At 48.0% G+C, this 14594-nt stretch overlaps 1 protein-coding gene across 1 annotated transcript in view; it reads right to left on the bottom strand.

Annotated features, from left to right (window-relative positions):
• The window catches only part of LOC308150194 (thyroid peroxidase-like), a gene marked incomplete at both ends in the record, with an annotated part of 35176 nt that overhangs the window by 12663 nt on the left and 7919 nt on the right, over positions 1 to 14594 (bottom strand). The window contains one exon of the mRNA XM_080523053.1: positions 404 to 922. Coding sequence (XP_080379179.1) covers positions 404 to 922 — 519 coding nt within the window. The remainder of the gene's footprint in view (positions 1 to 403; positions 923 to 14594) is intronic.

Here is a 14594-nt window from a genome sequence, read left to right as displayed (position 1 = left end):
GATATCGCACCACAACATTCGATTCTCCATTCACACCAATTGAAATAATTCAAAGAATTGAGAATCGAATGTTGTCGTGCGATAAAATCGCACGCTGTGTGCATTGGGCTTAACACAAGACAACACTCCATTCATAGTTTTAAAACATTCTAATAGGCCATTCAGCTCTTACATCATAGTGGCCAAAAGGGGAAGAACTATGTGTCTTGTGAAAGTATATAATGTAATGTAATCTGAAGAAGAACACCTTTTTCGGAGACCACCTCAGGTTAAGGTGCAACTCTGTACTACACGTGTGATCTTCAATAAACGTCCACTTGTGCGATAGAAAACATCTCTCCTCTTTCTTGGAGCAGTCAACCAAAATAACTGATTATTCTGATTTTAATTCCAACAGACTTGCCTGGTGCAGCGCTCCAATGATCTTGCGGGTCTCTTGATAGATGGTCTCTGAGCTCCAGTGGGCGTTGAGGTCCTCCAGAGCCTCTGCTATCCGGTTGTGTTCCCTCACCCACAGCGTGTGCAGTGCTGCCAGGGGCAGGATCTCGTTCACCCTGCTGTCTCCAGCCAGGAAGCACTCCACCCTCGGCCCTCTGGGGTCGGCTGGGTTCTGAAAACATGCAGACGGGCTGGTGGAGACGGAAGGCAGGTACGCTCTGCCGTGTGGGTCTGTGAGTCCAGGATTGACGGCCAGTTGACCCCGGGGGCTTGACAGGTTCCGGAGGGCACTCTGTAAAAACAGGGTGTGGCCGTACACAGTGGAGGCGTCCAGGAAAGAGGTGATTGAGTTCATTTGTTGCCGCTGTAGCGTGTGTCTGGTGTCGGCCACAGCGGGCGGGACGTGGCCAGAGAAGCAGGCAGGCGAGGAGCGGAAAAACGTCAGACAGCTTTTGTTCCTGGACAACACGTCCTGAGGGAGAGTCTGCAGCAGAGAGAAGATAATTACAGACTGTATGTGACACGGTCTGTTGAAAGGGGCCGCATGTCGGCAACTCTCACGCAAATTAAATGGTAAATGGACTGCACTTATATAGCGCCTTTTTTGCTGCTCCAAAGCTGCTCCAAAGCGCTTTACAACGGCCTCTCATTCACCCATTCACACACACATTCACACACCAATGGCGGCAGGCTACCATGCAAGGCGCCGGCCCGCTCACTGGGAGCAAATTTGGGGTTCAGTGTCTTGCCCAAGGACACTTCCACATGTGGCGAGCCGGGGCTAGAACCGCTGATCTGCCAACCTTGTGATCATTAGACGGCGACTCTACCTCCTGAAACACAGCCGCCCACACAATGAACAAAAAGCTTCTTCCTTTTTTCTTTTTAAAAAAAATGTTTTCCATTGTTTTTGCATATTACAAACGTTGAAGTGTTGAAGAGCCCACTTGATATACTGGTTGAGTGATACATGGCTTGTAAAACAAACTTACATTTTAGGACGTGTTCAAAAGCAAGGACTGTGTGATCATCTAGTTATGTGTAGTTATGTGTTTTTAGCATGTTGATGTTCTATCAGCATGTTGTGATGTGAATGAGACAATGCACACGGCATCGGGATCCGATGTAATGTTCTGACTTTTGTTATAAAAAATGTGAACACATTTCCGCATTGTTGAAAATCAATGACACATCGCTAGTCAACTAACACAGCTTGTTCTGTGAGCCTGCTAACAATGTAATGTATTGTTGTATGTATGTTTGGCTTGAGTAGTGAGTTTGTGTTGTGATTCTCAACAACGTTGAAACGTAGTTTGTGTGTTTATCAGGGCTCTCAAGTCTCACGCATTGGGCGTGAGACACACGGGCGTGTGAGCGTGTGAACGGGTTGAAATGCGTGACTTGAGGTCCATAATATTTTCCCCATATTGTCAGCGTCTTTGAGCCTCGGAAAAGCGCTATACAAATATAATGAATTATTATTATTACTGCGGCATTTCGAAGAGAGCGCCTCAGCCAACGTTGGACCCGGAAACACGTCACGACTTAACAACCGAATTAGATACTGTAGCTTGAGCTTCAAAACTTGTCCAAATGAGAATGAATTAATTCATGTTGACTGTATTATAGAAGCACTAAATGTACTATTTAGAATTAGAAAAATACCTTTGGCGTTGGAAATGATTCCAGTTATTGACCTAATGTAAAATGTTGACATAAGATGATGTCTTTTCCCATTGTACTTCTTAAATAGCAAGAGATGTGGATTATTTCACAAAATATATGTATATATTATACTGTATGAATATGTTACACGTTTGTGTTTTGGTCCGCATGTCGGCATCCGATTTAATGTTCGGATTTTTCTTTCATTTCCACGTTGTTGAAAATCAATGACACATCACTAGTCATAACACAGCTTGTTTTGTGAGCCTGCTAAGTATGTAAAGTAGTGTTATAGTTAACTAGGTAGCAGTGGGGATTACTCTGAAGCCACTGCACTGCAGTATTTTGGCTTGACTAGTGAGTTTGTGTTGTGATTCTCAACAATGTTGAAATGAACGTGTTACATATGGTAGAATATGGAATGTTAAAGAAAGAAATCCCCAAAACAGGAAGAGAAAGACAACTGTGATTGGTTAGGGGGATCATAAGACAACTGTGATTGGTTAGGGGGATCATAAGACAACTGTGATTGGTTAGGGGGATCATATGATGAGGGGTGAGGAGTTACCTCAATAGGGAAGCAGGGGTTTATGTTTTCACATGTGCTCAAACAGTCCAGTCCTCCCAAGAAAGCAGCTTTGCTTGTGCTCTGAGGAGTGAAGGATATGTCATGGTCTATGTACTGGCCCCAGTCCACCAGCATCTGAGAATAGGCACAGTCTTCCACAGTTCCTTTCCTGGTGCTCTGCATCATGTTCTTGCTGACTTCCCGTACCTTAATACAGTTAATACATTAAATCAGTACCTGTTAATACATTAAATCAGTACCTATTAATACAGTTAATACATTAATACAGTGCCTATTATTGGATATATTATTATTTGGATGACAGGGCTGATTGCGGACAGGTGTCAGTAATCAGCCTCGTTATCCAACTGGTCTATTTAACCTTGGTGTGTTTGTTCCCCCTGGCAGTGAACGAGGCAGAGACAAGCTGCCAGATGGAGAGAGACACTGTGTGTCAGTGAGCGAGTCCCGAAAGGGCGTATTATTATTTGTTTGTTACACGTCAGTGACGTGCTGAGCTGTACAGCGAAATTAGGGGTCTAATTATTTTTTAGATGACTAAGAAATCTAAGTTTCTTTGTAGGACAATCTACTCTGTATACTGCAACAAGTATATCTAGATTTCGGGCGGAGAAGCGGCGAACAAGCAACGCCAGCGTGCTCTCTCGACCGGCATTTTTTGAAAAGTGAACTTTAGAGATTACCAGAGGAAGTTGGAACCCGTTATAGAGCTGCCCGCGGTTCCAGCCCCTGGGCTGCCTTTCTCCATCCTCATACTCTGCTGGAAGCCATCTGGCCAAGGCGCTGTTGGCTGCTCCCCAGAGAGGGTTCTGTCTGAAAAACATGTCTTAGTATTTACAAGATATCCCATAACTGGGATATATTGGGATCATGAGATTGTTCTATCAGTCCATTGTTGAAAGTGTAATCAGATATGGAATAATTGTGTGGTTTGGCAACTTAACTGTACAACAAAAAAACAGACTAGTCAGCATTCACAAAACAGCTATGAAAATTGTAGGTGAAAGAGACTGTGATCCTAAATAAACTATATGAAAAAGCTGTCCTGGACAAGGCTAACAAGATAATCGCAGACCCCCAACATCCGCTCTCCACAGAATACGAAGTTCTCCCCCTAGGTAGAAGGCTTCGCATGCCAAGATGTAACTATAAGCTCTTAAAACTATCATTTGTCCCATTCTCCATTAAACTAATCAATTCTCTCAAGCAGAAACGATGATTAGGACATGATCACCAGCACCTGCACTTTATCTTAGACACCACTTGAAGGGCCATGTGTAATATTCGAAAACACCACTTGAAGGGTTATGTGCAATATATATTTATACCAAATGATGCCATGTCCAGGTGGAAACTGCTGCCAATGTCACTCAATGTTTGTTGCTGTCCTGTTGTTTACTTTGTCTACTGTATGTTGTATGTATCGTCCCTGTTGCACTTGAAGCATGAAAGTACCATGCCCAAGACAAATGTCCCCTCGGGGACAATAAAGTACAATCAATCAATCAATAACACAACACAGGTGTGTACTGTATGCCATCTTTAATCTCTAATTGGTTTGCCAACCAACGCAGTTTTTTGCAAGCTTGATCCAGTTATGGTGCTTTAAAGTAACCCTGCTGATTGGGTGAAAGTTAACATTGTAGTGGTGTGCCAGAGACCCATGCCTCCAGGGGATTGTGTCCACATACTGTTGTCCATATAGTGACATATAGCATAGTATATATATATATATATACATTCAGCTTTGCCGACTCCATGTGACAGCAGCTGTTGGAACCGGGAACAAGTCATCAGCCGATCAAATGTTCAGACTTATATTCTGGAAAGTGTAAATACATTCCAGCGTTGTTGAGAATCAATGACACACTCGCTAGATAACCAACACAGCTTGTTTTGAATGAATGAATGAATGGTCTTTATTGTCATTAATACAGTACAGGTACCATACAACGACATTTAGGAGGGGGGGCTCCCCTGGTGCTTGGAAAAAAGACTAAAAACAAGCGAGCCAAGGGTAAAACAAGAGAAAAGAGCTGATTGACATAAATAAGGCTATGTACACTATCTACTATACTATACAATAAAACACTGTGCTGTACACTATGCTATGATATAAATATCCTAACTTTTTCCTATATCTGAACCTTATGTACACATGGGTTGTCATATTGCACATAATATTTGTTGCACATTCATTAAAGTGTCGCAGTTAGCAGGTTTAGAATGTTCACAGTTGTATTACAATATTGCACTTATGTTTACAATCTAGTAGCTGCCATCAAATTGTCTAGATTGTCCAGAGCCTAGAACCTAGGTCTTTGCTGTGTTCAGGGCCTGAATGGCCCTAGGGTAGAAGCTGAGCTTCAGTCTGTTTGTCCGTGCGAACATGGTCCTGAACGGCCTGCCTGAACGGAGCCGAACAAAGTGTTCGTTCCCAGGGTGGGATGGGTCCCTGGAGATCTTGGAGGCCTTCCTGAGGCAGCGTGTGTTGTACAGCTCTTCCAGAGAGGGGAGGGGGGCGCCGATGATCTTCTGGGCCGATCTCACGACTCTCTGTAGCGCTTTCCTCTCTGCGGCTGTGCAGCTGAAGAACCACACGCAAATGCAGTAGGTGAGGATGCTCTCCACTGTGCTGCGGTAGAAGGTCACAAGCAGCTCCTGTCTGAGGTGGTAGTTCCTGAGGACTCTCGAAGTAGAGCCGCTGTTGTGCCTTCTTGGAGCCCCCCCTCCTAAATTTCGTTGTATGGTACCTGTACTGTATTAATGACAATAAAGACCATTCATTCATTTCTTGTACATATTACTTTATATTTGATACATGTTTAAATATGGGAAGAACTTTATAGACACACGTACACTTTCTGTTACAGTTGTGTTTCTTTATTTTTTGGGTTGAAAACCATTGCTGTCTGATTTTGTTGGGGGGGGGGAGAAATATAGAAAAGAACAAATGTACAGAACAAGACTAACAAACAGCTTCTTCCCCCAGATGATCAGACTCTTGGAACAAGCCCACTGTAGACAGTTGACTCACTAACGGCACCGCTGCCTTGTCTTACCTGCATTAATGGCAAGGAAAGTTGATTTGTATAGCACATTTCATACAACAGGGGCAATTCAAAGTGCTTTGCATATTGCAAGAAATACTGATAAAGGATATTATTTGTATAGCACATTTCATACAACAGGGGCAATTCAAAAAAATGCTTTACATGTCTTGACAAATAATGTCACAAATAAACTTGAAACTGTAATCTGTCCATCAGTCAGAGTTTACATATTCAAGCAGTGCAGCTCCATCCTGTTGATGTTCCTGGAACACCAGACCGGGTGGGTCTCAATCATAGCCTACTGCATGTCAACCAGTATTTCAAGTGCAGGACTGAGACTTAAAACGCTGTTCATTCATTCCAAGACAATCATGCTTGACCAATGCCAAATCAATCCCTTGCGCGAGGCTTTGCGTACTGCCATTGTAGTAGCTGGATAGACAACATCGCATGACAGTTAACCGCCTGGTCATTCACAAAGCGCATCTGAGTAACGTTCTTGTTCACGGTCTGGGAAAGGCGCAGTAGGAACCCACAAACCCAATGTTACCTTTATGTACAGCTTAGACGCTGCCATGATGGTCGTTGTGTCCTTTCTCCAATCTCTGCTAGAACATCAGCAAGACACTGCTCCGCATGGGGATCGAAAGGTGCGTTTCTCGGAACCTCAGACTTCAAAAACTGGCGCCCCACTTCCTCCTTTTAACCCCCGCCCTCCTGTCAACCGTAATCCCCTGTACACACTACAGACCCCCACCATACTGGGCTGTACACACTACAGACCCCCACCATACTGGACTTTACACACTACAGACCCCCACCATACTGGGCTTTACACACTACAGACCCCCACCATACTGGGCTTTACACACTACAGACCCCCACCATACTGGGCTTTACACACTACAGACCCCCACCATACTGGGCTTTACACACTACAGACCCACCATACTGGGCTTTACACACTACAGACCCCCAACATACTGGGCTGTACACACTACAGACCCCCACCATACTGGGCTTTACACACTACAGACCCCCACCATACTGGGCTGTACACACTACAGACCTCCACCATACTGGGCTTTACACACTACAGACCTCCACCATACTGGGCTTTACACACTACAGACCCACCATACTGGGCTGTACACACTACAGACCCCCACCATACTGGGCTGTACACACTACAGACCCCCACCATACTGGGCTGTACACACTACAGACCTCCACCATACTGGGCTTTACACACTACAGACCCACCATACTGGGCTGTACACACTACAGACCCCCACCATACTGGGCTGTACACACTACAGACCCCCACCATACTGGGCTGTACACACTACAGACCTCCACCATACTGGGCTTTACACACTACAGACCCCCACCATACTGGGCTTTACACACTACAGACCCCCACCATACTGGGCTGTACACACTACAGACCCCCACCATACTGGGCTTTACACACTACAGACCCACCATACTGGGCTGTACACACTACAGAACCCACCATACTGGGCTTTACAGACTACAGACCCCCACCATACTGGGCTTTACACACTACAGACCCACCATACTGGACTGTACACACTACAGACCCCACCATACTGGGCTTTACACACTACAGACCCCCACCATACTGGGCTTTACACACTACAGACCCACCATACTGGACTGTACACACTACAGACCCCCACCATACTGGGCTTTACACACTACAGACCTCCACCATACTGGGCTTTACACACTACAGACCCACCATACTGGGCTGTACACACTACAGACCCCCACCATACTGGGCTGTACACACTACAGACCCCCACCATACTGGGCTGTACACACTACAGACCTCCACCATACTGGGCTTTACACACTACAGACCCCCACCATACTGGGCTTTACACACTACAGACCCCCACCATACTGGGCTGTACACACTACAGACCCCCACCATACTGGGCTTTACACACTACAGACCCACCATACTGGGCTGTACACACTACAGACCCCACCATACTGGGCTTTACAGACTACAGACCCCCACCATACTGGGCTTTACACACTACAGTGTTAAGCCACGGTGGTGAGGGGGCTCAAGGACACGACAACGGAGGCAGAATAATGTGAAGCCCCGTAGGGTATTTATTTACAGTGGAAAAACTGAAAGGATGAGTCCGGGGGTTTCAACCTGGCGGGCTGGCGGTAGTGGTTGGCGTGGGCTGTGGAGGAACAGAAAAACAGGGTAAGTCTCCACGGTAGGCCAGTACATAAGATATAAACGAATCACAAAATTAGGCACGAGAGCAAAGTTCACGACTAGTCACAGAGGATACTTGCCAGGTCATTCTTAGGGAAGAACTGACGATGAGTGAGTAGAAATCCAGGGTAGATGTAGACAGAGGGTTGATTGGGAGTGGAGACAGGTGTGCAGGTTTGGCTGAAGCTCTAATTAGGGGGACAAGCCTCAGCTGCGGCGGAGAGCACGCTGTGCTCGAGTTGTGGGGGCGGGTGCTCGAGCTGTGGGGGCGGGGGAGGGCGTGTGTGAAGGCCCAGCCGTAACACTACAGACCCCCACCATACTGGGCTTTACACACTACAGACCCACCATACTGGGCTTTACACACTACAGACCCACCATACTGGGCTTTACACACTACAGACCCCCACCATACTGGGCTTTACACACTACAGACCCCCACCATACTGGGCTTTACACACTACAGACCCACCATACTGGGCTTTACACACTACAGACCCCCACCATACTGGGCTGTACACACTACAGACCCACCATACTGGGCTGTACACACTACAGACCCCCACCATACTGGGCTTTACACACTACAGACCCCCACCATACTGGGCTTTACACACTACAGACCTCCACCATACTGGGCTGTACACACTACAGACCCACCATACTGGGCTTTACACACTACAGACCCCCACCATACTGGGCTTTACACACTACAGACCCCCACCATACTGGGCTTTACACACTACAGACCCCCACCATACTGGGCTGTACACACTACAGACCCCCACCATACTGGGCTGTACACACTACAGACCCCCACCATACTGGGCTTTACACACTACAGACCCCACCATACTGGGCTGTACACACTACAGACCCCCACCATACTGGGCTTTACACACTACAGACCCCCACCATACTGGGCTTTACACACTACAGACCCACCATACTGGGCTTTACACACTACAGACCCACACCATACTGGGCTCTACACACTACAGACCCCCACCATACTGGGCTGTACACACTACAGACCCACCATACTGGGCTTTACACACTACAGACCCCCACCATACTGGGCTGTACACACTACAGACCCACCATACTGGGCTTTACAGACTACAGACCCCCACCATACTGGGCTTTACACACTACAGACCCCCACCATACTGGGCTTTACACACTACAGACCCCCACCATACTGGGCTTTACACACTACAGACCCACCATACTGGACTTTACAGACTACAGACCCCCACCATACTGGGCTTTACAGACTACAGACCCACCATACTGGGCTGTACACACTACAGACCTCCACCATACTGGGCTTTACACACTACAGACCTCCACCATACTGGGCTTTACACACTACAGACCCACCATACTGGGCTGTACACACTACAGACCCCCACCATACTGGGCTGTACACACTACAGACCTCCACCATACTGGGCTTTACACACTACAGACCCACCATACTGGGCTGTACACACTACAGACCCCCACCATACTGGGCTGTACACACTACAGACCTCCACCATACTGGGCTTTACACACTACAGACCCCCTCTATACTGGGCTTTACACACTACAGACCCCCACCATACTGGGCTGTACACACTACAGACCCCCACCATACTGGGCTTTACACACTACAGACCCCCACCATACTGGGCTTTACACACTACAGACCCCCACCATACTGGGCTTTACACACTACAGACCCCCACCATACTGGGCTGTACACACTACAGACCCACCATACTGGGCTTTACACACTACAGACCCCCACCATACTGGGCTGTACACACTACAGACCCACCATACTGGGCTTTACAGACTACAGACCCCCACCATACTGGGCTTTACACACTACAGACCCCCACCATACTGGGCTTTACACACTACAGACCCCCACCATACTGGGCTTTACACACTACAGACCCACCATACTGGACTTTACAGACTACAGACCCCCACCATACTGGGCTTTACAGACTACAGACCCACCATACTGGGCTGTACACACTACAGACCTCCACCATACTGGGCTTTACACACTACAGACCTCCACCATACTGGGCTTTACACACTACAGACCCACCATACTGGGCTGTACACACTACAGACCCCCACCATACTGGGCTGTACACACTACAGACCTCCACCATACTGGGCTTTACACACTACAGACCCACCATACTGGGCTGTACACACTACAGACCCCCACCATACTGGGCTGTACACACTACAGACCTCCACCATACTGGGCTTTACACACTACAGACCCCCTCTATACTGGGCTTTACACACTACAGACCCCCACCATACTGGGCTGTACACACTACAGACCCCCACCATACTGGGCTTTACACACTACAGACCCACCATACTGGGCTGTACACACTACAGACCCCCACCATACTGGGCTTTACACACTACAGACCCACCATACTGGGCTGTACACACTACAGACCCCCACCATACTGGGCTTTACACACTACAGACCCCCACCATACTGGGCTTTACACACTACAGACCCACCATACTGGGCTTTACACACTACAGACCCCCACCATACTGGGCTGTACACACTACAGACCCACCATACTGGGCTGTACACACTACAGACCCCCACCATACTGGGCTTTACACACTACAGACCCCCACCATACTGGGCTTTACACACTACAGACCTCCACCATACTGGGCTGTACACACTACAGACCCACCATACTGGGCTTTACACACTACAGACCCCCACCATACTGGGCTTTACACACTACAGACCCCCACCATACTGGGCTTTACACACTACAGACCCCCACCATACTGGGCTGTACACACTACAGACCCCCACCATACTGGGCTGTACACACTACAGACCCCCACCATACTGGGCTTTACACACTACAGAACCCACCATACTGGGCTGTACACACTACAGACCCCCACCATACTGGGCTTTACACACTACAGACCCCCACCATACTGGGCTTTACACACTACAGACCCACCATACTGGGCTTTACACACTACAGACCCCCACCATACTGGGCTGTACACACTACAGACCCACCATACTGGGCTGTACACACTACAGACCCCCACCATACTGGGCTTTACACACTACAGACCCCCACCATACTGGGCTGTACACACTACAGACCCCCACCATACTGGGCTTTACACACTACAGACCCCCACCATACTGGGCTTTACACACTACAGACCCACCATACTGGGCTTTACAGACTACAGACCCCCACCATACTGGGCTTTACACACTACAGACCCCCACCATACTGGGCTTTACACACTACAGACCCCCACCATACTGGGCTTTACACACTACAGACCCACCATACTGGGCTTTACAGACTACAGACCCCCACCATACTGGGCTTTACAGACTACAGACCCACCATACTGGGCTGTACACACTACAGACATCCACCATACTGGGCTTTACACACTACAGACCTCCACCATACTGGGCTTTACACACTACAGACCCACCATACTGGGCTGTACACACTACAGACCCCCACCATACTGGGCTGTACACACTACAGACCTCCACCATACTGGGCTTTACACACTACAGACCCACCATACTGGGCTGTACACACTACAGACCCCCACCATACTGGGCTGTACACACTACAGACCCCCACCATACTGGGCTGTACACACTGCAGACCTCCACCATACTGGGCTTTACACACTACAGACCCCCACCATACTGGGCTTTACACACTACAGACCCCCACCATACTGGGCTTTACACACTACAGACCCACCATACTGGGCTGTACACACTACAGACCCCCACCATACTGGGCTTTACACACTACAGACCCCCACCATACTGGGCTTTACACACTACAGACCCCCACCATACTGGGCTTTACACACTACAGACCCCCACCATACTGGGCTGTACACACTACAGACCCACCATACTGGGCTGTACACACTACAGACCCCCACCATACTGGGCTTTACACACTACAGACCCCCACCATACTGGGCTTTACACACTACAGACCCACCATACTGGGCTTTACACACTACAGACCCACCATACTGGGCTTTACACACTACAGACCCACCATACTGGGCTTTACACACTACAGACCCCCACCATACTGGGCTTTACACACTACAGACCCCCACCATACTGGGCTTTACACACTACAGACCCACCATACTGGGCTTTACACACTACAGACCCCCACCATACTGGGCTTTACACACTACAGACCCCCACCATACTGGGCTGTACACACTACAGACCCACCATACTGGGCTGTACACACTACAGACCCCCACCATACTGGGCTTTACACACTACAGACCTCCACCATACTGGTGTCACGGCCAGGCTCATGACCATGACAAAAACGGGAGACACACACACGATCTTAAAGTAATGATAAGAAAATGTTTATTGTAAACTAAATGAGGCCTATATAACAATAATAAGATGAGGTGTGGTAGTCAGTAAATCAGTGGTGTAATGTGAGTGTAGTGGAAAGTGGTGAGGTGAGTGTTGCATGGTGTGAAACAAGGAACAAACAAAATAGAATAAAGAATAATGGTGCCTAGAAGGGGGCCTCAATACTGAGGCCTGCATGGGTCTTTTATTATGTCCCGGATCCTGGAACCAGGTGGGGCACAATCAGCTGTCCACCAGCTGATCTGCATTCCCCTGATTAGTAACCCTGTCCAGCAGGAGTACTCTCTGCAGACAGGGAAACAGATGTTATTACAGGCCAGGACAATATATGGGGCCAGGGCCGTCACACCCCCTCCCATAGAAACAGGGTCCCAAAGGGAACACTGCACAACAGGGAAACACCCCACAGTAAAATAATATATAATCACCTGTATTCAGGACCAACCACCATTACTCCAACCTCGGCAACAGGTACCTATGAAGCCATTATTAAGAGGAGCAGGAACAGTAGAAGGGTAAAAACAGGAAATTAGTTAACACAAAAACAATTATCTTAAGGGACCCTGGACAATGCATCTGCCACTACATTGTCCTTCCCTTTTATGTGACGTATGTCCAGAGTATATGACTGTAAAAATAATGACCAGCGAATCAGTCTCTGGTTAGGGCACTTTAAAGAATTGAGGAAGATCAATGGATTGTGATCCGTGAAGACTACCAATGGAGCGAGACCGGACATAATGTACACATCAAAATGATGGAGAGCCCAGACCAAGGCAAGGGCTTCCTTTTCAATCACTGAGTAATTGAGCTGACAAGAGTTGAACTTTTTTGAAAAAAAAACTAACAGGTCTGTCAATGCCAAATTCATCGGTCTGTAGAAGCACCGCCCCTGCTCCCACGTGACTGGCATCGACCTGTAACTTGAAGATATCAAGATGCCTCGGCTCGAGTGGCAGAAAGATTTTGATGTGTGTGAGAACATTTCATTGGTCCCTGTGTTTTGTGAGTCTCGAGTTGAGTCTTACTTCAGGGCGTTTGAGCGTATTGCTGATGCTCTGAGTTGGCCTAAAGAAGCGTGGGCCATACTTGCACAGTGCAAGCTGACGGCTAAGGCTCAGAGGGCTTATTGTTCTCTGTCTATGGAAGACAGTCGTGACTACGAGAAGGTGAAGAGCGCTGTTTTACACGTGTATGAGCTAGTGCCAGAGGCCTATATAACAATAATAAGATGAGGTGTGGTAGTCAGTAAATCAGTGGTGTAATGTGAGTGTAGTGGAAAGTGGTGAGGTGAGTGTTGCATGGTGTGAAACAAGGAACAAACAAAATAGAATAAAGAATAATGGTGCCTAGAAGGGGGCCTCCCTACTGAGGCCTGCATGGGTCTTTTATTCCCCGGATCCTGGAACCAGGTGGGGCACAATCAGCTGTCCACCAGCTGATCTGCATTCCCCTGATTAGTAACCCTGTCCAGCAGGAGTACTCTCTGCAGACAGGGAAACAGATGTTATTACAGGCCAGGACAACATATGGGGCCAGGGCCGTCACATATACTATACAATAAAACACTGGGCTGTACACACTACAGACCCACCATACTGGGCTTTACACACTACAGACCCCAACCATACTGGGCTTTACACACTACAGACCCCCACCATACTGGGCTGTACACACTACAGACCCCCACCATACTGGGCTGTACACACTACAGACCCCCACCATACTGGGCTTTACACACTACAGACCCACCATACTGGGCTGTACACACTACAGACCCCCACCATACTGGGCTTTACACACTACAGACCCCCACCATACTGGGCTGTACACACTACAGACCCCCACCATACTGGGCGTTACACACTACAGACCCCCACCATACTGGGCTGTACGCACTACAGACCCCCACCATACTGGGCTGTACACACTACAGACCCACCATACTGGGCTTTACACACTACAGACCCACACCATACTGGGCTTTACACACTCAGACCCCCACCATACTGGGCTGTACACACTACAGACCCCCACCATACTGGGCTGTACACACTACAGACCCCCACCATACTGGGCTTTACACACTACAGACCCCCACCATACTGGGCTTTACACACT

Source organism: Nansenia antarctica, assembly GCF_963989245.1.
Source record: "Nansenia antarctica genome assembly, chromosome: 2".
Classification (NCBI taxonomy): Eukaryota; Metazoa; Chordata; class Actinopteri; order Argentiniformes; family Microstomatidae; genus Nansenia; species Nansenia antarctica.
The sequence above is the reverse complement of the archived record's forward strand: the minus strand, read 5'-3'. Positions and strand labels throughout refer to the sequence as shown.